We start from the raw sequence: 23,889 nt of genomic DNA, 5'->3' as shown, positions 1-23,889 counted from the left end.
GAGCTTTGTAGGTTTTATTTCATTTATTTATTTGGTGCTTTTTTGTTTGTTTTTTTGTTTTATTTTGTTTTGTTTTCAAAACAAGGCCTCACTTTGACTTTGTATCTCTGTGTATCTACTCACTATGTAGACCAGGCTGGTTTTAAATTCACAGAAATCCACTTGTCTCTGCCTCCTAAGTGTTGGGGCTACAGGCATGTGCCACTGTGCACAACTTACTTTGTAGATTTTAAAGCTCTGACTTGCTCTTGCTTGTTATAGCAAGCAAATAATTCTAAATTGTTATATATTTTATACATACATACATACAAAATGCTTAGAACTTGGGAGATGGTCAACAGGTAGGAAAGAATATTTATTTCTTAAACAAAGGACCTCAGTTCAAATACCTAGGATCCCCATAAAATACTGTATGTCTGGTGAAATGGCTCAATGGTTAAGAGTACTGACTGCTCTTCCAGAGGACCTGGGTTCAATACCCAGCGCCCACATGGCAGCTAACAGATGTCTGTAGCTCCAAGATCTGACACCCTCACACAGAGATATGTGAAGGCAAAATGCCAACATACATAAAATAAAAACAAATTAATTATTTAAAAAAAATTGTATGTGCCACTGACTGGGAGAAGATCTTCACCAACCCCGCAACTGACAAAGGTCTGATCTCCAAAATATATAAAGAACTCAAGAAACTAGACCGTAAAAGGCTAATCAACCCAACTATAAAATGGGGCACTGAGCTGAACAGAGAATTCTCAACAGAAGAAGTTCAAATGGCCAAAAGACACTTAAGGTCATGCTCAACTTCCTTAGCGATCAGGGAAATGCAAATCAAGACAACTTTAAGATACCATCTTACACCTGTCAGAATGGCTAAAATAAAAAACACCAATGATAGCCTTTGCTGGAGAGGTTGTGGAGAAAGGGGTACACTCATCCATTGCTGGTGGGAATGCAAACTTGTGCAACCACTTTGGAAAGCAGTGTGGCGGTTTCTCAAGAAATTCGGGATCAACCCACCCCTGGACCCAGCAATACCACTCTTGGGAATATACCCAAGAGAGGCCTTATCATACAACAAAAGTATATGCTCTACTATGTTCATAGCAGCATTGTTTGTAATAGCCAGAACCTGGAAACAACCTAGATGCTCTTCAATGGAAGAATGGATGAAGAAAGTATGGAATATATACATATTAGAGTACTACTCAGCAGTAAAAAACAAGGACTTCTTGAATTTTGCATGCAAATGGATGGAAATAGAAAACACTATCCTGAGCGAGGTAAGCCAGACCCAAAAAGAGGAACATGGGATGTACTCACTCATATTTGGTTTCTAGCCATAAATAAAGGACATTGAGCCTATAATTAGTGATCCTAGAGAAGCTAAATAAGGAGAACCCAAAGAAAAACATATAGGCATCCTCCTGAATATTAACCTTCATCGGGCGATGAAAGGAGACAGAGAAAGAGACCCATATTGGAGCACCGGACATAAATCTCAAGGTCCAAATCAGGAGCAGAAGGAGAGAGAGCACGAGCAAGGAACTCAGGACCGCGAGGGGTGCACCCACACACTGAGACAGTGGGGATGTTCTATCGGGAACTCACCAAGGCCAGCTGGCCTGGGTCTGAAAAAGCCTGGGATAAACCGGACTTGCTGAACATAGCAGACAATGAGGACTACTGAGAACTCAAGAACAATGGCAATGGGTTTTTGATCCTACTGCACGTACTGGCTTTGTGGGAGCCTAGGCAGTTTGGATGCTCACCTTACTAGACCTGGATGGAGGTGGGTGGTCCTTGGACTTCCCACAGGGCAGGGAACGCTGATTGTTCTTTGGGCTGACGGGGGGAGGGGGAGGGAGAGGGAAATGGGAGGTGGTGGCGGGGAAGAGACAGAAATCTTTTTTTTTTTTTTAAGTTTTCGAGATAGGGTTTCTCCGTAGCTTTTTTGGTTCCTGTCCTGGAACTAGCTCTTGTAGACCAGGCTGGCCTCAAACTCACAGAGATCCGCCTGCCTCTGCCTCCCGAGTGCTGAGATTAAAGGCGTGCGCCACCACCGCCCAGCAGAAATCTTTAATAAGTAAATAAATAAATAGAAAAAAATAAAAATAAATTGTTTGTGGTTGTATGCATGCTTGTAACTTCATTACTGTGAGGGGGCAGAGAAAGGAAGATCACTGAGTTTTGATGGCTACCAACCCAGCTCTAGGTTTAGTGAGAGACACTGTCTCAAAGGGAGTAAGATGGAGAGCGATGGAGCAGGACACTGTTGTCTTTCTCTGGTGTATGTGTATGATATATGCTTGCACAGGTATTTACCCACATCTACACTTCTGGCACATCACAAATAGTCATACACAGGAATATAAACTTTATAACTGATTTTTTTTTTTTTTTTTTTGGTTTTTCGAGACAGGGTTTCACTGTGGCTTTGGATGGAGCCTGTCCTGGAACTAGCTCTGTAGACCAGGCTGGTCTCGAACTCACAGAGATCCGCCTACCTCTGCCTCCCGAGTGCTGGGATTAAAGGCGTGCGCCACCATCGCCCGGCGACCAGAATGGTCTTAAACTCACAGAAATTCACCTGCCTCTACTTCTAGAGTGTTGAGATAAAGGCTTGTACACTCTGTCTAGCTTAAGTAAATGTTAAAAATTAGCGTATTTTTGAACAAATTTAGAGGAACTTCAGGAAACATAAAGGTTGGGTAAATTTTTGTTTGTTTATAGTACTGAGGATTGATGCCAAGGCTAGGCACATGCTCTATACTGTGCTATTCCTTATTTCCCTTTTTATTTTGTATTTTGAGTCAGAGTTTTACTCTGTAGCTCAGGCTGCTTTTGAAATTGAGATCATTCTACCCAAGTCTGTGAGTAGCTTGAGCCCACTTGTGAGTGACAGGCCCTATCTGCCATGCCTGGCTACTTATTTTTTGAGACTCAACTTTACTTTAAAGTTCGAGGCCAGTCTGGTCTATAGAGTTAGTTGCAGGACAGTCAAAACCATGCAAAGAAACTCTGTCTTGAAAACAAATTTACAAAAGAAAACAAAAAAACAAAAAAAACCCTCTTATATAGCCAGGCATAGTGGTACATGCCAATGATACAGGCAGATCTCTGAGTTTGAGGCCAGCCTGGTCTACATAGTGAGCTCCAGGACAGTCCCACCTATATAGTAAGAATTGTTCTTAAAAAACAAAAACAGAGGCAGAGGCAGGCTGATCTTTGTGAGTTTGAGGTCAGCCTGGTCTACAAGAGCTAGTTCCAGGACAGCTCCAAAGCTACAGAGAAACCTTGTCTCGAAAAACCAAAAATAAAAAACAACCCCCCCAACTCACTCTACTACATTTATTTAAATAAATATAAGAGAAATTTTATAGTTATGTAGTTGTCAATTTGTTATAAATTAAGTTTTATCTAATTTTCAGATGTTTTTTCTCTCTTACCTACAGACTAAATTAAAATGTGAATAAAACCTTGTAGCACTTGGAACTTTCCCTTTGAGACCAGGCTCCTCAGAGGGCCCTATTGTCTGCTCCTTTCATGAAACCATGACTCACTGTGTTAATAAGAACTGACTGGCGTAGCATTTATAATCACTGGAATATCTCAGGCATGGTTTTCTCCCAAGTTCTCCCAGCTACTGTCAGGGACCCTAGAAGTAAAGTTTATACTTAAGTTTATGGGTTCATTTGTTTCCAACAAGAGAATGAAATTAAACATATATCACTGTCATTTTATTTCTGTGAGGAAAGCATTTGTGTGTTGTAAGTTGCTGTTTACCTGTGGCCTTTCTTTGTCGTGGTGGCCATTTGGTGTCTAGGTCTCTGCAATGAAATGTGGGCTTTTGCCTATCTCCCCGGAGGCACTTTCCCTTGGAGATGTTGCTTATCATGACTATCATGGCATTTTGGTTGATGAAGAGGAAAAAATTTTGATTCAGAAAAATCTGGGCCCTAAAAGCAAGGTCAGTAGCATCTCATGGTATTTCAGTTGTAGAGCCAAAATGATCAGACTTGGTGCCTTGTTCCTCAGATCTCCCTTGCTTTCTCTTAGGTTCTCATTCTCCGGAATCATGGGCTTGTGTCAGTTGGAGAGAGTGTGGAGGAGGCCTTCTATTACATCCATAACCTTGTGGTTGCTTGTGAGATCCAGGTAGACCATTCCATTTAGCTTATAGTTTATTTGGATGTTTCTAGGGTTCATGTGGGTTTTCTGATACTTGATTTGCAAGAATGAAGGTTTGAGCAAGCCCTTAGCCACGATGAGTTTATGATTTGGAATTTGTAAAAGATTGCTGGGATTTTCATTTCTAATTTTTCATATATATAAATGCTTGTATCACTTATGTAATATTGGTGTGTGATATGGCTTTATGTATGTCCTATATATATAATATATTACTGCATTTGACCTTTCCTTACAATCCTTGTAAAAAGATGGAGCAAAAATGTAGAGGTTTTTTTGCTTCTCAGCGTCAGTTTTCCTCGTACCTCTCTACTCTGCTCCAGCTCCTGAGGAAAAGTGCCCGTTTTCTTAGGAGTGTCCATATTTTGTCACTGTAAGAAAAATCTCTGAAAATGATCTTGTAATCTGTCTGTCCCATATGTTCTATTGCTCTCTGTGCAGTGTATATGTGTGTGTGTGTGTGTATGTATGCTACAGTATCTTTTCAGGGTCATCTAGTTCTCTTGATTTCATTATGGGACCAAGCCATGTTTGCTTGTTTTTGAAAAGGTTCGAACTCTGGCAAGTGCTGGAGGACCAGACAACTTAGTTCTGCTGGATCCTGGGAAGTACAAAGCCAAGTCCCGTTCTCCAGGGACTCCAGCAGAGGAGGGCAGTGGATCAACTCCCACGTGGCAGATTGGGGAGCAGGAATTTGAAGCTCTTATGCGGATGCTCGATAATCTGGTGAGAATGTTGCTTGCACTAGACAACAACTTCATTGTTCTAAAGCTCAAATGTAGTTTATATAGCAGTTGAAGTGGCTGTCTCCATGTGTAGCTGAATGTTGTCATACTAAACTTCTTGAAGAATTCCCAACTTTTAATTACTAGGCTAAATCATAATAAAATGTGGAGATAAAGGTTCTTTTTTCCAATTTATTTATTGCGACAAAGTCTCATAAAGCCAGGCTGTCCTCAGATTTGTTGTGTAGATGTGGATGATCTTGAACTTCCGATTCTGTTCTGCCTTCCAAGTGCTGGTATGAAAGGGTATGTGTACCATGCCTGCTTTTATGCAGTGCTGGAACTAGAGCTCAGGGTTCTGTACATGTTAGGCAGTTATTCTTCCGAGTGAGTCACATTCCAAGTTCTGCTCTTTTTCTTTTAAGATTTTATTTAAAATTATATATGTTTGTGTGTGTTTGCAGTGCTCACAGAGCCCAAAAGAGGGTATTAGGCTGGAGTTACAACAGTTACTTGGGTGGGTGCTTAGAACTAAACTTGGGTGCTGCAAGAGCTGTAAGTGCTCTTAACCACTGAGCAATATCTCCAGCCCTTGATCCATTTTTAAATATAATTTTGTGTTTAGATTTAGTGGGAACTAAGAATGCAGTTGGATAACTAGCAGTAATGTTAGTCAGTACCTGTTATCCTGTAAGCCAACTAGAGAGGGACTGTCTAAAGCCATCAAGTGTTTTGTTTTTATTTTACTAATCATTTTGGTATTTGGGCCTGATTGCATATGATTACATAGTTCCACATATATTTGCTGCCTGTCTACTTGTGCTGCTTGAAGATCACAGAGCCCAGTGTGGTGTAGATGTTCAGATTGCAGGACTTCTTCCATAATAGGGAATGAGAGCACACATTGAAAAAAACAGATGTCAGGATATGTCTGTTTGTGGCTTGGTCTGCATATTGAGCTCCAGCACAATTGGGCTATATAGACTGGCCCTATCTCAAAAAACAAGAAGAAAATTTGTTTTATAGGTGACCCTCAAGAAGTGTCCCAAAGAATAGATAGAATCATCACAGGGCAAGCTGTGGGAAGTAAAGCAACATCATATAGGCTGGTTCACAGTTGGAGACACGGCACGGAGTGCACTGTGGACAGTCTGTTGAAGTCAGGCTGTCGGAATTATTAGCACAAAGCATCATCTGCATCATCTTGGTGACCTTCTCTCTCTATTATTTAGCAAAACATTTTCAGCTTAATGAATTGAGACAGCATATCGTTAGTGTTTCATCACTTCCATGGGCCAGCAATCCAGGCAACAGGGAACTCTGAAGGCTACAGTCAGTAATAGAGTAGTGGCTAGGACTGGGTTCTCATCAGAAAGCTCAACTGAGGGACAATCCATTTCTTAATGACTGCTGTATCCATGGTAGCTTGCTTTTTCAGAGCTAGCAGTGTGGAAGTAGACCCCCAGAACAGGCACTATTGTTTTTATAATCTGTGCCTGTTACCTCAAGTGAATGTCAAGGCCTAGAAACAGATTTGGAAGTTCCGCCTAGGCCCAAAGGGAAGGGAATGATGAGATGGGGACTCTGGGTCTCCTGTGCAATCTGTTTGTCTCAATTGTTGGGTACTAACTGTTGGGTATTTGAGATGAGGAAGTCTACAGCTGTCTGTGAGGAAGTTAGCAAACAAGTTGACCCAGCAGAAGTGTGGATTAGGTTGAGCATACCTTGCAAAACATAGCAGATGATCATAAACTCAAGTTGAAGACTGAATTCAAGTGTTGTGCTCAAACATCTGAGCACCAGTTCTTGAGATTCTTTAGGATATGTGTGCGTGTGCTTGTCCAAGTTGGTTCTCTCTCTCTCTCTCTTTGAGGTAGTCTCTAACCAGATACCAAGGTGAAACCTTGTTTTGAGATCTGGAGTGTTGACTGCTTTTCCTTCTGCTTGGACCCTAGGGCTACAGAACTGGCTACCCTTATCGATACCCTGCTCTGAGAGAGAGATCTAAAAAGTACAGCGATGTGGAAGTACCTGCCAGTGTCACAGGCCACTCCTTTGCTAGTGACGGCGATTCGGGCACTTGTTCGCCTCTCAGACACAGTTTTCAGAAGCAGCAGCGAGAGAAGACAAGATGGCTGAACTCTGGCCGGGGTGATGAAGCTTCTGAGGAGGGGCAGAACGGAAGCAGTCCCAAGTCGAAGACTAAGGTGTGGACGAACATTACACACGATCACGTGAAACCCTTGCTGCAGTCTCTCTCGTCCGGTGTCTGCGTGCCAAGCTGTATTACCAACTGCTTGGTCTGTGCCTACCTTACTGTTCATAGTTAGATGATGTAGAGCAAGTTGGGCAACTGGGGCTTCGGAGGCTTTGGGAACTTCCCTTTCTGACCTCATTAGTGAGCACTGCCTGTGTGACTTTCTTCCTTCTGAGCCGAAAATCTACTTTATGTCTTAACTAAAATCCATTAATAGTATCTGCTTGAAACTGCTTAAGATACAACGTACCTCTTGTAGTTCGAGATAACCTAACCTTATGCATAGCAAAAGTACTAATGAACTTCCCCGTGTTAATTTAAAAGCAGAAGCTCTCTTTTCACTCAGTATCTGTCTGAGGAACCTTGTGGCTTCATTTATGCTTAAGGTGCTTATGGCATAACCCTTATTCTTCAGTGCTGCAGACTTGAGTGTGTTTGCCATGTTATCAAAACCTCTTTGTCTCTGATGTCTTCTTACGCAGTTTTTTCTTGTGGCTCACTGGCCAGTTCTTTACTGACCCTTGTCCTCTTTCAGCATTGCTGCCTCCCTCTATCCCACAGCCTCCGAATGCTCATACCAGCTGCCCTCTGCATGGACTGTTGCATGTGAGTAGACGGCCATGGTGGTGAGTCTTTTGACTCCTGCTGGGTGTGGCATGACCCAAGTGCAGCACAGGCCATCTACAGGCACTAGCGACAAGCCGTGGCCAGGGGTGCTGTTCTAAATGACTGCTGCTCAGGGTTCTCGTTTGCCTTGAGAGATGCTTGATGCCCCGGTGCCGAAGCATTCCTCTGAGGATGGGCCATAATTTTGTATAGGCTAGCTTGAACAGTCTGCCCAGATACTGATCTAATATGAAGGAAGAGCCCGCTGCCACAGTTCCTCATGGAGGGGTATGACAAGCTCAGCTAGCCAGACTTGTCCTGAGGTAGGGACAAGCAGACAGGAAAGTGTTCTCCTTATGAAAGTACTTTTACTCTAAACACTTAAAAGAAAAAGAGGTTTTCTCTTCTCTAGGTGGATTGGTGTGGTGAGAGGCCTCCTTGCTCCTGAGCAGCTGTGTCCCGTGGGCAGGGACCTGCCTGACTGCAGCTGGCCTCTTCCTGCATCCTGCCCTCCTTCCCTTTATTTGATTTACTTGTAAAAGGGGGTGTACGTTACAAACAAACCCGCCTGCTGCTGCTGTCAGCGCTCTGCATTGCCTGGAGTCTTTGCAGTGCGTGTCTGCAGCAGCAGCTCTGAGCACTGGAACTTAGCTTGAAAAGTCAAGGTCTGGGAGGCATTTAGTGAAGTGTTCCTCTAAGGGCCTGGTCAGCATATGTCTGTGTTTCTTACTGTTCTGGAGTAACACAAGTTCTGTGTAGTGTGCCCAGGTTGGTATATTTTAATTTATAATAATTGCTATCTTCAAATGTGTTCAAGCTTCTGAGTGGCTGTTTTAATGTTTTTACTGAAATTATTTTTAATAAAAAGCTGGAGTTATTTTTGTCTCAGAAGATAAGCATCAGTGAGTACCCACGGCTCCACGCCCATTCCACACTCCTTCACAGTGGCTAAGCATTTGACGGTTCTGTTGCTTCCTTTAAACTCTTATGGTTTATGGCTCTTTTATTGCCTCTCAAAAATATTCTGAAAGGCATAACACTTGCAAGATGGCTTGTTTTACTGTTCAGTGCCCACTCGTGCCTACTTAGAATTTGGCTAAAAATCTCGTATTTTATTGGAAAGCCAAAAAATAAGAATAATGAATAAAAAGTGCAGTGTGTGGACAATGTGCACTGATATCTAAAACAGCCTTCGAGGACTCATGAAGCGCTTTAAGTTTGTTTGGGATATTTTTGTAACACTTAAAAGTATTAAGTTATATAAAATATTTGACATCACCAAAATCTACAAGGTAGCTACTGTATTGGTCCTAATACAGTACTTTTGTTGGGTTGAGTAGTGTGTAATCGGTACATTCTGATGCTGTAATTTATTTTAATGTAAAACTTTGGTGATGCCCACTCTTGCCTCACAGTGCAGACTTCGCCTACCCCTGGGGTAGCAGCATCACATTGCTTCTCATGATTGTCATCCCACGCTTCCAGTTGGCTTTGGTGTTGGGTGACTCTCAGGGCGGTGAACCAATGGTCTCTGAGGGGCCTCCTCTGGCAGGTCCATGGGTTTGTGACGCTCAGCTATGTAGTCAGTCACCTTTGTGTGTCAGATTTTGAGCTCTCTTCATGGCTCTTTTTTATCAGTCATGACTCTGAGTCCCATCACTTGCCTTTTTTTTTTTTGTGGCCACATCCCACTGTTATGGTGACTCTACTGGGTGACCCAGGATATATGGTCATTGGTTCCGTCCTGTGATGTTCAGTGCATGATCAGATGTGAGATCATTTGAACAAATTGGATGCTATGGTGTTATTTACCGTTGTCATAATCCTGACTTTTCACCTATTCTTGATATTACAGTGGACTAAAGAGGATGGACATAGAACTTCCACCTCTGCTGTCCCTAACCTGTTTGTTCCATTGAACACTAACCCAAAAGAGGTCCAGGAGATGAGGAACAAGGTGTGTATTGCTGTCTACATTTGGTGGGAGTGTGGGTTTAGAGTTGGGAGGAGTGCCATATGCTATGGGGTAGAGTGTGCTTGCTTCTAGCAGAGTTATCTTTCTGCAGTATTGCTTCTGCTCATAGCTTGGGGTCCTACTGTTTGTTAAATTTTGCTTGCTAAATAGCAGTTATGAAGTGGAAACCGCAGAACCTGATCCTAATAGGAACAGACAACTGCCACTGCCTTTCAGGGTTCATTCAGAGAGCTGTGAATGGTGTTTGGTGTGTTAGTTTATGAGCTCCATCAGACTCCACAGTGCTGCTAGAAGATGGATGCATAGCAAAGATTGTACAGTGAAGGGTCTCCGCCTTGCCAGGGCCATCTGGAGGGTATGAAGAGACAGGAGCAGTCCAGCTCTTCATGCCTGTAGTTCATCCCCTCTGTACAGTTATGCCGGTACCCAAAAGTAGGTGTGCCCTAGACATCTTACCATCATGGGCCTAAACAGAAGTACAGCTTGCACATGGCCAGGGTCTAAGTGTGTAAACAACAGGATTGGAAGTTACAGCTTGCCTTCTCTGTACTGCTCATGTGCCCTTTTTTCTTCCCCTCCTCAGATTCGAGAGCAGAACTTACAGGACATTAAGACAGCAGGACCTCAGTCGCAGGTTTTGTGTGGTGTAGTGATGGACAGGAGCCTCGTTCAGGTAAGAGAACACAGTGTCTCTGACATTAATGGGTGTTGACTTAGACCATCTACTCCAAAGTTATTCAGTATTATAAGGTGAGTATTCTAGGACAGTGGGTATCTTTGTTAAAAATATTCATGATAATCTAGGCACTTTACTTGAGTTCTAGATCAAGTATAAGCATGCTGAGGGTGTATCAACCCTTCTAGCTCTGCTCCTTATAGTGCATGTATTCTCAAGGGGTTTATATGCCACTGCTTTGAAACTGGGTTTCCTGGTAACCTGGGTGCTGTGTAAATGCTAGGAAAGGGGTGGGCTATGGACCTTTGTTTTGGTATATACTCACGTCTGCAACAAAGTGCTGCTTGGGATGCAGAGCGGTTGGTGCTTGTAAATGTGCTCTGTCCACATTTACATGCATTTCTGCAAAATGACTTACATAGAGTAGCACATTGATGCTAATTGTGTAAGTAGTTATCTCTGTAAATGAAGATGCCATCTGACGCTTCCAGTCTGACTGCAGGAGTAGATAATTGTTGTTGCATTGTTAAAGTTTGGCCAGCTGTGGTCCTGGTCTCATGTCCAATGTCTGCACGTACCACTGTCATCACCAACCCATACTGTTGATAACTGCCCCTGCTGCATGCTCTTAGCTGGCTTCATCCTGTGGTCTTGGTTGATATTTTTAAGGCTGGGCCTGGTGTGCTCTGATGACTCAGTTTACTGTTGCAGGACGCACCCCTCTCTGACTGTACGGAAACTATCGAAGGGCTCGAGTTTACAGAGCAGACCTTTAGTCCCGCTAAATCTGTCTCTTTTAGAAAGGTACTCACTGCCCTGTCCTTACCTACCTATTGGTCCGTGGTGCTCTTTTCCCTGCCCTCCCCCAACCAGCTTCCCTCTTTAGACTTTAGTTAATGAGATTGTATAGAAGATATACTCGGCCTTATTGTCTTCTCTTTTTTCTTTAAAAACCAATTCTCAGCATTCTCAGTTTTTACCTGAAGTGGTCCACTGGAGCTACATGGTGCTTTTCTGAAGTTTTGAATGTGACCTTGGTTAGTGCTTGCCTTTGGGTTTCAGAGTTTTCATATTACAGATACAGTTATAGATGGACTTGTCTGGGTGCTGTGACCTTCCCTCACTTGTTCAGCTTTGACTGCAGTAGTAGAGGACAGGTTAAGATGTCCTTTCAGAAGGATATGAGATAAAACATGGCAGTCTTTGTCAACCCTGTAAATAAAATCTGGTCTAACTTGGGAGGATTGAGGGTTCTAGGCCACTTTGGACCATATAGGGAGATTGTCTCAACAAAGGATTAAGGCACAGCCAGTAATTTAGGGCTGAGGTGAAGAGGGTTCAAGGTCTGCCTAGGCCTCGTAGACAGGCTCTTTCTCAAATAAAATAAAAATAAGATAAAGTAAATAAGAAAAAAGAAACAACTCAATAAGTGCCTAATGCATAGCTCAGAGCTTGAAGTTATGTATTTCCAGGCTCTTTCCTATCTACACACTTGATGTGAAATTTAAGTATTGTTTTAAAGGGGTTCTGATTGCCAGATAGAATTAGATAAATACTAGGCTTCTTAATTCCTGCATGGACTCTTTCACAATAATATTATTTTTTATATTTTCATATTTATGTATTAATCCAGTGAGTCTTTTTGTTTGTTTGTTTGTTGTTTTTGTTTTTTGAGACAGAGTTTCTCTGTGTAGCTTTGGAGCCTGTCCTGGAACTAGCTCTTGTAGACCAGACTAACCTCCAACTCACTGAGATCCTCCTGCCTCTGCCTCCCAAGTGCTGGGATTAAAGGTGTGTGACACCATTACCCAGCCCAGTGAGTCTTTTTTTTTCCTCACTTTTATATTTATTTCTGCCTGCCTCTTGAAAGAATTTGCCAGAGAAAGCAAACCTTCCAGCTTGCTTTTCCTGTTGGTACTTTGAGCCATAAGTCATGTGAGCTTCTCAGTTAATAGTAATCTTTATCTGCTACATGTGAAGTTGTGTGATCTGCAAGCCCCAGATGTAGTCTGTGGTCTAGTCCTCCAGCTTTGTGGGCTGCCGCGTAGTCACAGTCCCAATTGCTGTCCTGTCTTCTGGGTCTTGTACATTTCATGGCTTTGACTTGTAGGGGCTATTTGGATAGCATCAGGGTAGCCAACTCCATTAGAGGATGCATTTTGGGCTGGTTCTTCATCCCATGACAGCTTTATTTCTTGTTCCTAGACCTGTTCAGATATGGGCAGATCATGTGGATGCTTCAAGGGCAAGTCCTTACTGTCTGAACAGTAGAGCACATTACAGGCCAACCCCAGCTAACTTACGTTGGGTTGGAGAGCATGTTGAGTTGCGGATGGAACACACAGCCTCGTATGACAGGCAGGCACACTTCCAGTCAGCTACTCACCCAGTTTGTATGTAAGCTTCTTACAAATTTAAGTTCCCTGCATTAGTTACTTTGATGCAAGCAACCTAAGAAACGAGGGGTTTGTTTGGCTCAGAGCTCAGAAAGGCCTGTGTCCTAAGCAGCCTTCTCAATGGCATAGGAGGACTTAATGTCTCTTGTGTCCCGGAGGAACAGGACTTTGGGACTTGGAGACTTGTGGCTTTTTTGGAAGGAATTGCTTAGCCTTGGATTTTTTCTCTTACTTGCGGCTGTTCACCCAGTGCTGGGATTGCCTTCCCCAGGCCAAGGAGATAAGAAGATACCTGAGTCTCCCCCCTCCCCCCGCTGGGTTGGGGGTGTGGGGGTGTTGTTGAGACAGGCTTTCTCTGTGTAGCTTGGAACCTGTCCTGGAACTCACTCTGTAGTCTGTGCTGGCCTCGAACTCAGGGAAATCTGCCTGCCTGTGCCTTCTGAGTGCTGGGATTAAAGGCGTGCATCACTACTACCCAGTGATACCAGAGCCTTTTCCTCTTGAGTTTTGCACAGCCCAATGTGGAACCTAAAAAATCTGGGCCACCTTCTGGATTTTATGGCAAGTGCATTTAGTGGTAGAGGCAAGGATATAAAGGGCTGTGCTGCCATCTGCCCATGGCAGGGAGGACTCTGCAGTTCAGTCTGTGTATTGTGAGCTTTCCTGTGTCTACAGACACTTTGCTAGGGCTGGAGCCCTCCACGGTGTGTCGCAGAAATGCTAAGGGCAGTAAGCCTATCTCTCCGACTCTCTGACCTTGTGATATGCACCTAGCTTGTTCACAGCTCAGTAGTGTGAAGTGTGAAAGTCAGATCTCAGTCTCTCTCTCTCTCTCTCTCTCTCTCTCTCTCTCTCTCTCTCTCTCTCTCTCTCTCTCTAGCTCATTGACAGTTTTGTTAAGAGTTTAAAAGACAGGGGGCTGGAGAGATGGCTCAGTGGTTAAGAGCATTGCCTGCTCTTCCAAAGGTCCTGAGTTCAATTCCCAGCAACCACATGGTGGCTCACAACCATCTGTAAAGAGGTCTGGCGCCCTCTTCTGGCCTTCAGGCATACAGAAAGAATATTGTATACATAATAAATAAATAAATATTTAAAAAAAAAAGACAAACACTACAGGTTAAGTGAAAATCTTGGCAGCTTCAAAGAGGAGAAAGTCATAGTTTTTAAGTTAAGATGAATAGAAATAGCTCCTTAGGAAAGCGAGCACTTCCAGGAGTGGAAGTGGGCAGATGAGCTGGAGAGCCTAAAGACTCAGGTCACTCTGGACAGATGAAAACCTGAGTTCACTAAACCAGTTATGCTCATCTTAGAGTCTTTGTTCCAGTCATAGGCCACAATCAAGTACAAAAATAGTTACTGGGTCTCTATTTTGCTTGGAGTTCCTGTTCCGTGACCAGGAGTGAGAAAATATAAAGCTTTCATGATCTTGCCTTCTTGCAGGCAGCACTTAGTCAGAGGCAACCTGACTGTGCTTACAGTTGATCTTATCAACACCTTGGCTGGTAGAGGAGAGTGTTGTGTGCTTGAGGGCCAGCTGATCCAGCATGGAGAGTTTTGCTTGTCCTCCAGGACATCAAAACTTGGAGCAGGGGCTTTGCTGTCTCGTGACAGTGGATGCCTGCTATCATTTGATTACATGGACTTGGACATCTCTCTCAAGCCTAATTACCCTGCTCATTTTGTTGTGATAAATGGTGGCTCTCAGGTGCTGACAACACACTGCTGTGTTTACAGAATGTCATTGCTTGGAGGTCATTGCTAATAGGATCCTTTTGTGGAATTAAGGTTTAATAAAGTCTTTGGACAAGAAGAAGCTTGTTTCAGCCCTCATGAGCAAGTGACAGAGTTCAAATTCCTTTCTGTCTTGCAGTGGGTGGGCTACTCATAAATGGTAAGTCAGTCATCCTTAGGTGAGACCTAGGGGAGGGTCTTGGAGGCTCTTCAACAAAGTTGCCTATTCAGTATGTTTGCCCTTCTCTCCTATGGACATCTGTGTCACTATTTACACGTGGAGAACTCTAAATATTTTGTTCCCTATTCAACCCAGACACCAGTTTCTCCAGCCAGTACCTGAAGAGTAAGTAGTTGCTAGTGTGGACTGACTGTCCCTAGGAACTGGTACTGCCAAGACACTGGCTCCCTCTGGTGTTCACCACTTGTCAGTGTGCGACCTGAGGCTCTAGGTCTACCATCTGAATAGTTTGGGATACCTCTTCATAGCTGTCATTTAGTCATGTGCGTGTTTGTCTCTTCTGGGCCATGCTCTCGAACACTTGAGGGACACTTTCCTGTGGAGAGGCACAGGCTGCCCTCTCACTCCCACTGTGGGTAGGTCTTTGCAGTCTGTCATCATTTCTTTGACAGGAGCCAGGAGCTGCCTTAGTGCTTCACTTGCTTTTTTGTGTTGTACACTCTCATCTCCAGCCTGCTGTTAGGGAGCTTTTGTTGTCTCTGAGTGCTGAGGGCTTAGTTCAGGAACTGGCTGTAAACCAGTGAAAAGGGCAGAAAACTTGTTAGACTTTAAGACCCTACACAAATCTCAGGCCAGCAGTGGTGGCACACACTTTAATCCCAGCTTTTAGGAGGTAGAGACAAGTGAATTTCTGAGTTCGAGGCCAGCCTGCTCTACACAGCGAACTCCAGGACAGCCAGAGCCACATAGTGAGATCCTGCCTCCCAAAATAAAACACAACAAAACATGAACAAATCTCCACACACTTTGCGCTGATTGTTGTAAGGTGGCCGTTTTCTGAGAGCAGTACCCAGGCATAGTCCTCTGCCATTCCTGTATATAGGGGATATAGGAGGCCGCTTCTCCAGGGAGTCTGTGCCTCGGACTCTGTACCTTTAGTGCCTTTGCTTTTGAAATTTGCCTTGGCCATGGGCCCTGGCAATGTGGTCCTGGAATGTCTGTGTGCTCCTGGAAAAAAAAACCCACCCCCTGCGGCTGTTTTCTCAGGAGGAGGGAGGCCCCACAGGGCTAAGTGGTACAGTCTTATGTCTATGTGCTTCTGGAAAGTCCCCATCTCCCCCGCCTGCTGTGTTCCTGGGAGGAGGGTGCTCCCACCAGGTCAGGCTCCTGCATACCAATCTCTTTGGTCCACAGGGGGAACTGGTGACGGCCTCCAAAGCCATCATTGAGAAGGAATACCAGCCCCATGTAATTGTGAGCACCACAGGCCCCAACCCCTTCAACACGCTCACAGACCGTGAGCTAGAGGAATATCGCCGAGAGGTGGAACGGAAGCAGAAGGGCTCTGAAGGTGAGTGCTCCTGAGAGCTGGATGTGGGCAACTCCAGAAAGTAGGAGAAAGTGTCTACAAGCTTCTCTGTGCGAAAAAAGTCTTGTGCATGAAGCACAAATCTTGTTTAGTTACGACCAAGCAGTATGTTCTCATGGTCCTACTCTAATCATTTGGGCTGGAAGGAAAGAATTAGGTTAAATACACTGGTAATGGTGCTTGTCGAGATGGACTTGTATGAGGGACACTCTGCAGTAATGTGTGTGTCCCAGACATATGTACCATGATACCACAGTGTGTGTAGAGGGGGTTCTGCCCAGAGGAGATGCATCTAAGCTAGAGATGCAGCCCTGCTCTTCCAGAAGCGCAGTGAAGAGAGGTTTAGAGGACTCAGCACTCAGACTGCAGTGTGTGCAGAGCTGGGCATTGGGATTTCTGTCCATTTGACATCACTGATTTTGGATTAGTTATTGGGAAAGACAGTTTTAAGTATTATGTTTAAGAGATACTTTTTATTCATGAAGTGCTTCTGTCAAAAGTTTTCCCGAGATGAGGTCTCCTAATTCATGTGATTTATTAGTGCTCATTGCTTACAACTAATGAGTGCAGCGTCAGGCCCCATCCCAGATGCTGTGCGTGCAGACATCTGAGCTCATCCGTAAACCCTGGCAGGTGGGCTGGTCCCAGTGGTTGGAGCAGGGCCCGCTTTATGGGAGCAGGGTGTGTTCATGGCAGAATCTGGGATTGGGTTAGGGTCTGTGATTTTCAGGGTTTTTTGTTTTGATTTTTGGGTTTTTTTTTTTTGTTGTTGTTGTTGTTGTTTTGTTTTTGTTTTGAGACAAGTTTCTCTGTATAGCCCTGGCTGTCCTGGAACTCACTCTGTAGACCTGGCTGGCCTCTAACTCAGAGATCTACTGGCTTCTGCCTTCCAAGTACTGAAATTAAAGGCGTGTACCACCATTACCGGCATGATTTTCAGTTCTGAGCATTGAGGCTCTTGATTGGACTGTGGTCTGTGTCCTTATTACAAAGGTTGTTAGAGAATGGAGCTTGGCGCATACTCCTTTTCTCCATAACCTCTTTCCTATGATCACAGGCTGTGAATTAGAATGTTGGGAATGCCCCTGTGCCCCTGTGCAGGGGTGGTCAAAGCGTAAGTTAATATGCTGGTTGCTCCGATTGTTCCCAAACCATGTCAACAGTAGCACTGCATGCTGCCATGGCCTTTTTTTCCCTCTTGCTCACCATTTGACCACATTGGTCATGATTTTGTCAAAAGTTATAGGACAGTTTTACAATAGACGGAAACAGAGCTAAATGTCAGAACTTGATAGAACACGTACTTCCAAACTCCAGAGTTTAAGAACCAGATCTAACCACATTAGCCTCTCCCTGAGTTCCCTGATCCCCATTCACTGGGAACCATTGGCTAGTACTAAGAGGACCTGGGGCAGAGAGATGTCATGCCCATGAACATTTATGCCAATGTTCTCAGAGCTATGAGCTAAGTTACAGCCCAGTCCTTTGTACTGAATCTCAAGCGTGCGCTTTAGCTGCCATTCCACCCCCACCCCTGGCATAGCCTTGCAGACAGTTCTTAGTGTGAAGGGTAGACCACCCTCCTGGACCATAGGCTCCTAAGATGACAATCTCATTTGACCCAACTTAACTTTATTTGGTCATGTTTTAGACTAAGTACTACATTGTGTAGTTGCTAAAGAAACCTGAGTTATGTAAAAAGTGGTGGTACATACCCCTCATCCTAGCACTTGGAAGGCAGAGGCCAATCTGGTCTACAGAGTGAGTTCCAGCACAGCCAAGCCTACTCAGAGAAATTCTGTCTTGAAAAAACAAAACAAAACAAAACCTCCCAAAAAGTAAGCAGTGTAACCAACACTCACTTGCCATCCAGGTCTTCATGACACAGTAAGAGGCCTCAGAGGGGCTGCCTATAGTGGCCTTGCTCCTCGGGTTAGGTCATGTGTGTATGTGTTTGTCCCCTGGTGCCTCTAGTGGTTTTTGTCTTTTTTTCTTTTGAGTCAAACAGTGCATACTTGAGACCCCCTTGGCAGGGATGGTACATAAACAGTAGAGTGGGACTTGCTTTGCCTGTGTCCTGTGACCAAAGCTGGCAGAAATGGGAGTACCATAGTGCCTGGAGATCTTGCTTACTATTGATGCAGCTCTTGGCAGAGGGGTGGAGCCTGCCTAGAGGGCATAGGAAGTTTTTATCCTTAGGCTACTGATATAAGATTTTTAAATGAAAGGTGGAGATTTTAAAAATTATGATAATTGAGATGTTTGTGTGTGTGTATAAATTTTTTTTTCCTTAAATGAGGAGTAAATGGGGTTTTCTGGATCTTGGGCCCCAGTTTCCTTTGGTCCCCATCATTCTAGTTTACTTTAGAAAATTAAAATGAAAACAACACTGGAGGGGTCTGGGAAATGTCTCAGTGGGCAAGCACTTGCTGCATATACCTGGATCCAAATGCATCTGTAATCCCAGTGGAGACAGCAGAATTTACAGACTAATCTGTGGGCCAGCCAGCCTGGAGTCCGCAGCCACACACAACCAAGATAAGGGCTAACTCCTGGGCAGTGCTCACCTCCACAGGTGCCTCACACTTCCTTGCATGAGCACACATGCAGATTACTGTGGGAAACTTTTTCTGTAAAAAACTTAAACCTGCTGGGTGGTGGTGGTGCATGCCTTTAATCCCAGCACTCGGGAGGCAGAGGCAGGCGGATCTCTGTGAGTTCGAGGCCAGCCTGGTCTACAAGAGCTAGTTCCAGGACAAGAACCAAAATGGCTATGGAGAAATTCTGTCTCGAAAAATCCAAAAAAAAAAAAAAAAAAAAAAAAAAAAAGAAAACAAAACTTAAACCTGCTGGGCAGTGGTAGTACATGCCTTTAATCCCAGCACTGGCCGATCTCCATGAGTTTAAAGCTAGTCTGGACTACACAGTGAGTTCCAGGATAACCAGGGCTACTGAAGCCCTAAATAATGCCATGTGTAGGTGGTATTTTGTAGCCAGAGGGACATCTCACAGAGGGCATACCTACCAGTCAGTCACAGGGCAGCACTGGAAGATTCTCTTTGAATATTTAAAATTATTTTATTTGTGTGTGAGTGTAGGTGTACACATGCCTAGGTGGGCGCATGGAGGTCAGAGGGTAACCTTTGGGAGTTCTTGCTTTCCATTATGTGATCCCAGGATTTAAGTGAAGCTGCCAGGCTGTGTGACAGTTTCTTTTACCTGCTAAGCCTTCTTTCTGTCCTGAAGATTGTCTTTGTAATAAGGTAAAAAGTAACCAGTTGTGGTTGCTCATGCCTGTAGTTCTAGCCCCTGAGAGGCTGAGGCAGGGTAGTTGCTAGTTGGAGGCCACAGCTGGTTAGTTCTTGAAATTCAGTCAGTACTTCAGTTGTGTAGAAAAGAGCAGATTCCAGGCTGGAGGCCCAGCTGACTTCCTGCGGTGGGGGTGGAGCAAAAGGCAGGCTGCTGGGCTGCTGAGGAAGGGCGTAGGTCCTGGACCTCATCTCTGCACCCTGTGCTCACTTTGTTCACATCTGCAGAGAATCTGGACGAGACAAGGGAGCAGAAAGAAAAGTGTCCCTCAGGACAGTCAGCTGTCCCCAGCACTCCCCCCAGCACTCCTGTCAAGCTGGAAGAAGGTGAGTGCTGTTGGGAGGCATGGCGGCAGCCCTGCTGTGAAACGGTGCATGGCCTGTGTGCACTGGTAATGGAATGTGGCGATTGTTCCATTAACACGGATGAAGAAGTATGCATTCCACAAAACCAGTGCCACACACAGCTCCGGAAACCTCAGCTGTTTCTTCTGTACCTGCTTCATCCTGGGTAACCTGAGTCAAGACAAATTTGAGCTGTTGTGGCTGGGGGAGGGCAGACTTCAGGGAGTGCCCCCACCATCCTGTCATGTCAGCTTTGTCCTTTGCCTGCACACTTCCAGCATTGACCGGAGTCTGATGACACTTTGGTGCCTTCAGTTGTGTGAGGACCGCAGGACTCTAGACCTGCTGCATTAATCAGTCCCTGAGAGTGCTGTACGTGCCCCCTCTGCCTCTCAGACCACTGCATGTACGTGTTCTGTGGTCCGACACGTGCCACGTGTGTCCCTTAGTCTCCAGTGTACGTCTGTGTCTCCTGGCTCCCCTCACCCAAGTCTGTGGTCGTTAAGAGTGGCTTGGCCTTTCTTCTTATGTAACCCAATGGCTGTGACTGAATGCATAGACTCTCTACTTGTGCTTTCTTCCTTGTGGCCGCCTTACAGCAGGAGACGGATGTGCTAAAGAGTACCTGTTACCCTAGTAAGTACCCGCGCCTGCCTCTGCTCTAACCAGGTGCTTGCACTGTGCCTTGCTTTCCTGCTTCTCTGTTGCTTATGTTTTCTGTATATCCAAAATAAAAATAGTTTCTCAGTTTTCTCAGTGGCCTCCTTGGTCGCTAGAATGCTGAAAAGTGGCACCAGCTTCCCAGGATGCTCCTGGCCCCTATCACAGTGGTGTCCAGAGTACCCTGGGCCACAGAAAGCTCTTAGCTTAACCTTTGAGAATATTTTTTGATTGCTTGATGGGGAGCTTTTGCCATAAGGGGTCAGGAGTAAATGTGGACTGGGTTCTGACAGGGTAGTTTCTGCCACCTGCCGGTTTTGGAGGCTTGGACCTGTGCTTAATTTGGGACTGGCAACTTAGTGGACTGGAGTGATAGTTGTTCTGCGGTGAGCTTGGCAGAGAGGGTCCCAGTGCTGAGGTGTATGGCGCCTATGGGCCTGCATCCTCTCTCTGCCAGTTAGCCTAGGTCAGAGGATAGCCATCAGGGTGCTCTCTAGGGCATCTCCAGCCTCCCAAGCTTAAGCACTCATTTGAGGCCTGGAGCCTTTGGCGGCCAGGCTGCTCCTAACCCATGCTTAGCTCGGCTGCTCTTGGTTCTGATCTTTGGCTTGATTTTTAAGTACTAAATGGTTTGGTGTTGCCTAACATGCCAATTGCTTATAATTTTACAGACTAAATGTCTACAATATTGGTGTCCCCTGGTCAGTGTAGAAATGTGTTGTGCCCTAGATGTAAACCTTTCTTCTCTTAATTTTGCTCCTTATGTTTAGCTATTCAAATTGTGAAGGCAGCTTGCCTTACAGTTCATTTCGTGGCTAACTATAGTTTTATTTTATTGAATATAGGATCTTATAGTTGACTCCTGGTTTTCTACTGGCTGCCTTGGGGGAGACTGAATGCTGTATAACCAAATTTAGACCTAATTCCTGGACACAGGACACCAGCCGACCTGTCTTCATTGTCTGACAGAGTGTTGTGTCCTGATGGGGTCTGTTTGCAGAAGTGGCAGGCCGTAGCTCTGGCCCTGTCAGTCTGGTCTGTCAGTGTGTTCTTTGTGAGAAGGTACTAGAATGTCTTTGAGATTGGGAGGTTTTGTAAATGTGCTATATCCAGCTTTAAAAGTGGAGTAGTACACCATGTGTCAAGTTTCAGTTTAGGGAATATCTAGGAACTCTAGACGTTAGCCGCTCTGTCCAGTACTCTCATTTCCAGCTGCTCTGTCCAGGTTCTAACACACCTCTCTCACCATCACCATCAGACCTTCCACAGGAGCCGACGCCCAGGGATGACAGTGATGCCACCACCTTCAAGCCTACTCTCCCTGACCTCTCCCCTGATGAACCTTCAGAAGCACTTGGCTTCCCAACAGTGGAGGAGGAAGCTCATGATTCCCCAGACCCCACTCAGCCCCTTGCTGAGGCTGACCCTGAGCCAGCCTCAGCTTCAGCTCCAGGGGCCGAAGAGGTAGCCTCCCCTGCCACTGAGGAGGGGTCTCCCATGGACCCTGGCAGTGATGGGTCTCCAGGCAAGTCCCCATCTAAAAAGAAGAAGAAGTTCCGCACCCCTTCCTTCCTGAAGAAGAGCAAGAAGAAGAGTGACTCCTGAAGGCCCACCCTGTACACTGTCATGTCTAGTGACCTGGCTCTGCCAGGATTCCCTTTCTCGTCTTGTGTTCTGTCCTCTTGTGTAATGGAATGCAAAAAGCCAAGACCTCCATGTAACTAGAGCCCCCTCCTATGTGTGGTTAGCCCCTTCACCAGTGCTAACCCAGTGTGTGCTCAGTCCCCCTACCCTGGGCCTTGGGTTCTGTGGGGAGATGGGCTTAGCCTGCACCTGTGAATTGTGCCCCCCTGCAGGAGGGGGACATTGAATCCTGGTCCTGGCTGGAAGGCACTGGAGGCTTCTGCCAGCTCTGGTTACAGTGTCACCCTCCTGAGCCTTGCCTCTCACTCTCCTGTTGTGAGTGTCGAATTGTCTGCTTGGTTTCCCTCCACCCCGTGGAGTCTCAGGTGGCTGATTTGGACTTGGCTTCTGCTGGCATCCTCTGCTCAGTGATGTCGGTTATCCCCATACACAGGGAATCTAGCCATGGTCTGAGAAAACCCTCTCATGCCCATCAGCAGCCCAGGGCACTGTGGCTGCCTTAAAGAAGTGGGTTGAACCTGCTGCCCTAGCAGTGAGCGACCCTGTGTACACCCAGCACAATGCTATGCATGGTCTAACTGGTGACCCTATGACCAAAACCAGATTCAGGCGCTCATAGTTTATCTTACTGGAGTCTTGGATTCCTATCATAGGGAACAGATACCAGGAGGGAGGAAGAGTCCTTTCTAGAACTTTCTTTTCAGTGGGTTTGCAATTTAGCCTACATTTTGACTGTGAATTTGAGCAGGCCACTTTTTGCTTTAGCTTTTGTTATAGAACCTGTGACAGACTGCAGAACACTCTTGATTTGTGTGGGGAGGTTTTGTAGTGGAGCAGGGATCAGTCTGAAAGCTGCCCTGGCTTTGATAAAAGGTAACTTATGCCAGAAGCCAGCCTTGGAGGTGACTTATAGCAGAAGCCCGCCTTGGAGGTGCCAACTAATGTCTTGCATTATTCATGGAGCCCATGACTTTCTTGATCCATCCTATTACGAATTTTTACTTTCATCCCGGAAAAGGGCTTGAAACTGCTTAGTTGGAGATGGAGGGTGGTCAGGTGGAGCCCTGAAGGGGCCCTGTTGCAGGAGCTCCACTGCCAGGAGTGAGGATGCCCGCTGGAGCCCTAGAACCCTGCTGGGGCTGGGCCTCTGGAGAGCAGGTGCTAGGGTGTGGACTGAGCCATGTGATCTCCTGACTAGGGACCACGCGGGACCCCCACAGCCTGCTGCAATGCTTGTCTCGTTTTGTCACCAAGATGGTATGAAGTTCTGACCCTAGTCCTGATTTCACTCATCCGGACTCTTCCTCGTCCTCCCCTGCCCCTTTCTTTATCCCACATATGCAATGACTTCTCACTTTTGTAGTCTAATTCTTTGTATTACACATGAACTATCGTTGCATATCTGGACAGACTTGGAGGACAGGTCCTCTGTGTCCTTTCCTCGCTGTAACAGGTTTTACTCACAAATAAAAGTCTTTAAGCAGTTTCCTTGTCTGAGGTTGGAAGCAGTTTTATATTTTGATGTTTTTGTTCCCTTAGTTTATTTAGCTTAAGAATGTGTATCTAGACATGTGTGTTCTATGCTGTGTGCATGTTAGTCAGAGGAAAACCTGAGCCAGTATATTCTCTACTGTGTGGGTTCTGGGGATAAACCTTAGGTCATTAGGCTTGGTGACAGGTGCTACCTTTCTTGCTCTAAAATAGGGTTTTATAAGAGTTTGTCTTGTGAGAATCCTCCCCCACCCCAGCCCCGGGACAGGGTTTCTCTTTGATTTGGAGCCTGTCCTGCAACTCACACAGATCTGCCTGCCTCTGTCTCCCCAGT

General features: G+C 45.3%; 1 protein-coding gene across 16 annotated transcripts in view; it reads left to right on the top strand.

Annotated features, from left to right (window-relative positions):
• Nucleotides 1-23,550, top strand: part of Add1 (adducin 1) — a 65,414-nt gene extending 41,864 nt beyond the window's left edge. Inside the window, exons 7-17 of one of the 16 annotated variants that reach the window (XM_075943858.1) lie at nucleotides 3,827-3,970; nucleotides 4,060-4,158; nucleotides 4,741-4,917; nucleotides 6,872-7,216; nucleotides 9,635-9,736; nucleotides 10,338-10,427; nucleotides 11,142-11,234; nucleotides 15,933-16,089; nucleotides 19,644-19,742; nucleotides 20,363-20,396; nucleotides 21,679-23,550. In XM_075943858.1, the coding sequence (XP_075799973.1) occupies nucleotides 3,827-3,970; nucleotides 4,060-4,158; nucleotides 4,741-4,917; nucleotides 6,872-7,216; nucleotides 9,635-9,736; nucleotides 10,338-10,427; nucleotides 11,142-11,234; nucleotides 15,933-16,089; nucleotides 19,644-19,742; nucleotides 20,363-20,396; nucleotide 21,679 (1,341 nt within the window). In that variant the 3' untranslated portion in view covers nucleotides 21,680-23,550. Of the gene's footprint in view, nucleotides 1-3,826; nucleotides 3,971-4,059; nucleotides 4,159-4,740; nucleotides 4,918-6,871; nucleotides 7,217-9,634; nucleotides 9,737-10,337; nucleotides 10,428-11,141; nucleotides 11,235-15,932; nucleotides 16,090-19,643; nucleotides 19,743-20,359; nucleotides 20,398-21,678 lie in introns of those variants that run through there. The other 15 variants (XM_075943855.1, XM_075943866.1, XM_075943853.1 and 12 more) reach the window with 15 other exon arrangements.
• Nucleotides 23,551-23,889: the final 339 nt, after the last annotated feature.

The sequence above is a fragment of the Microtus pennsylvanicus genome, chromosome 12, assembly GCF_037038515.1.
Source record: "Microtus pennsylvanicus isolate mMicPen1 chromosome 12, mMicPen1.hap1, whole genome shotgun sequence".
Classification (NCBI taxonomy): Eukaryota; Metazoa; Chordata; class Mammalia; order Rodentia; family Cricetidae; genus Microtus; species Microtus pennsylvanicus.
This window is presented reverse-complemented; position numbering and strand designations above follow the sequence as displayed.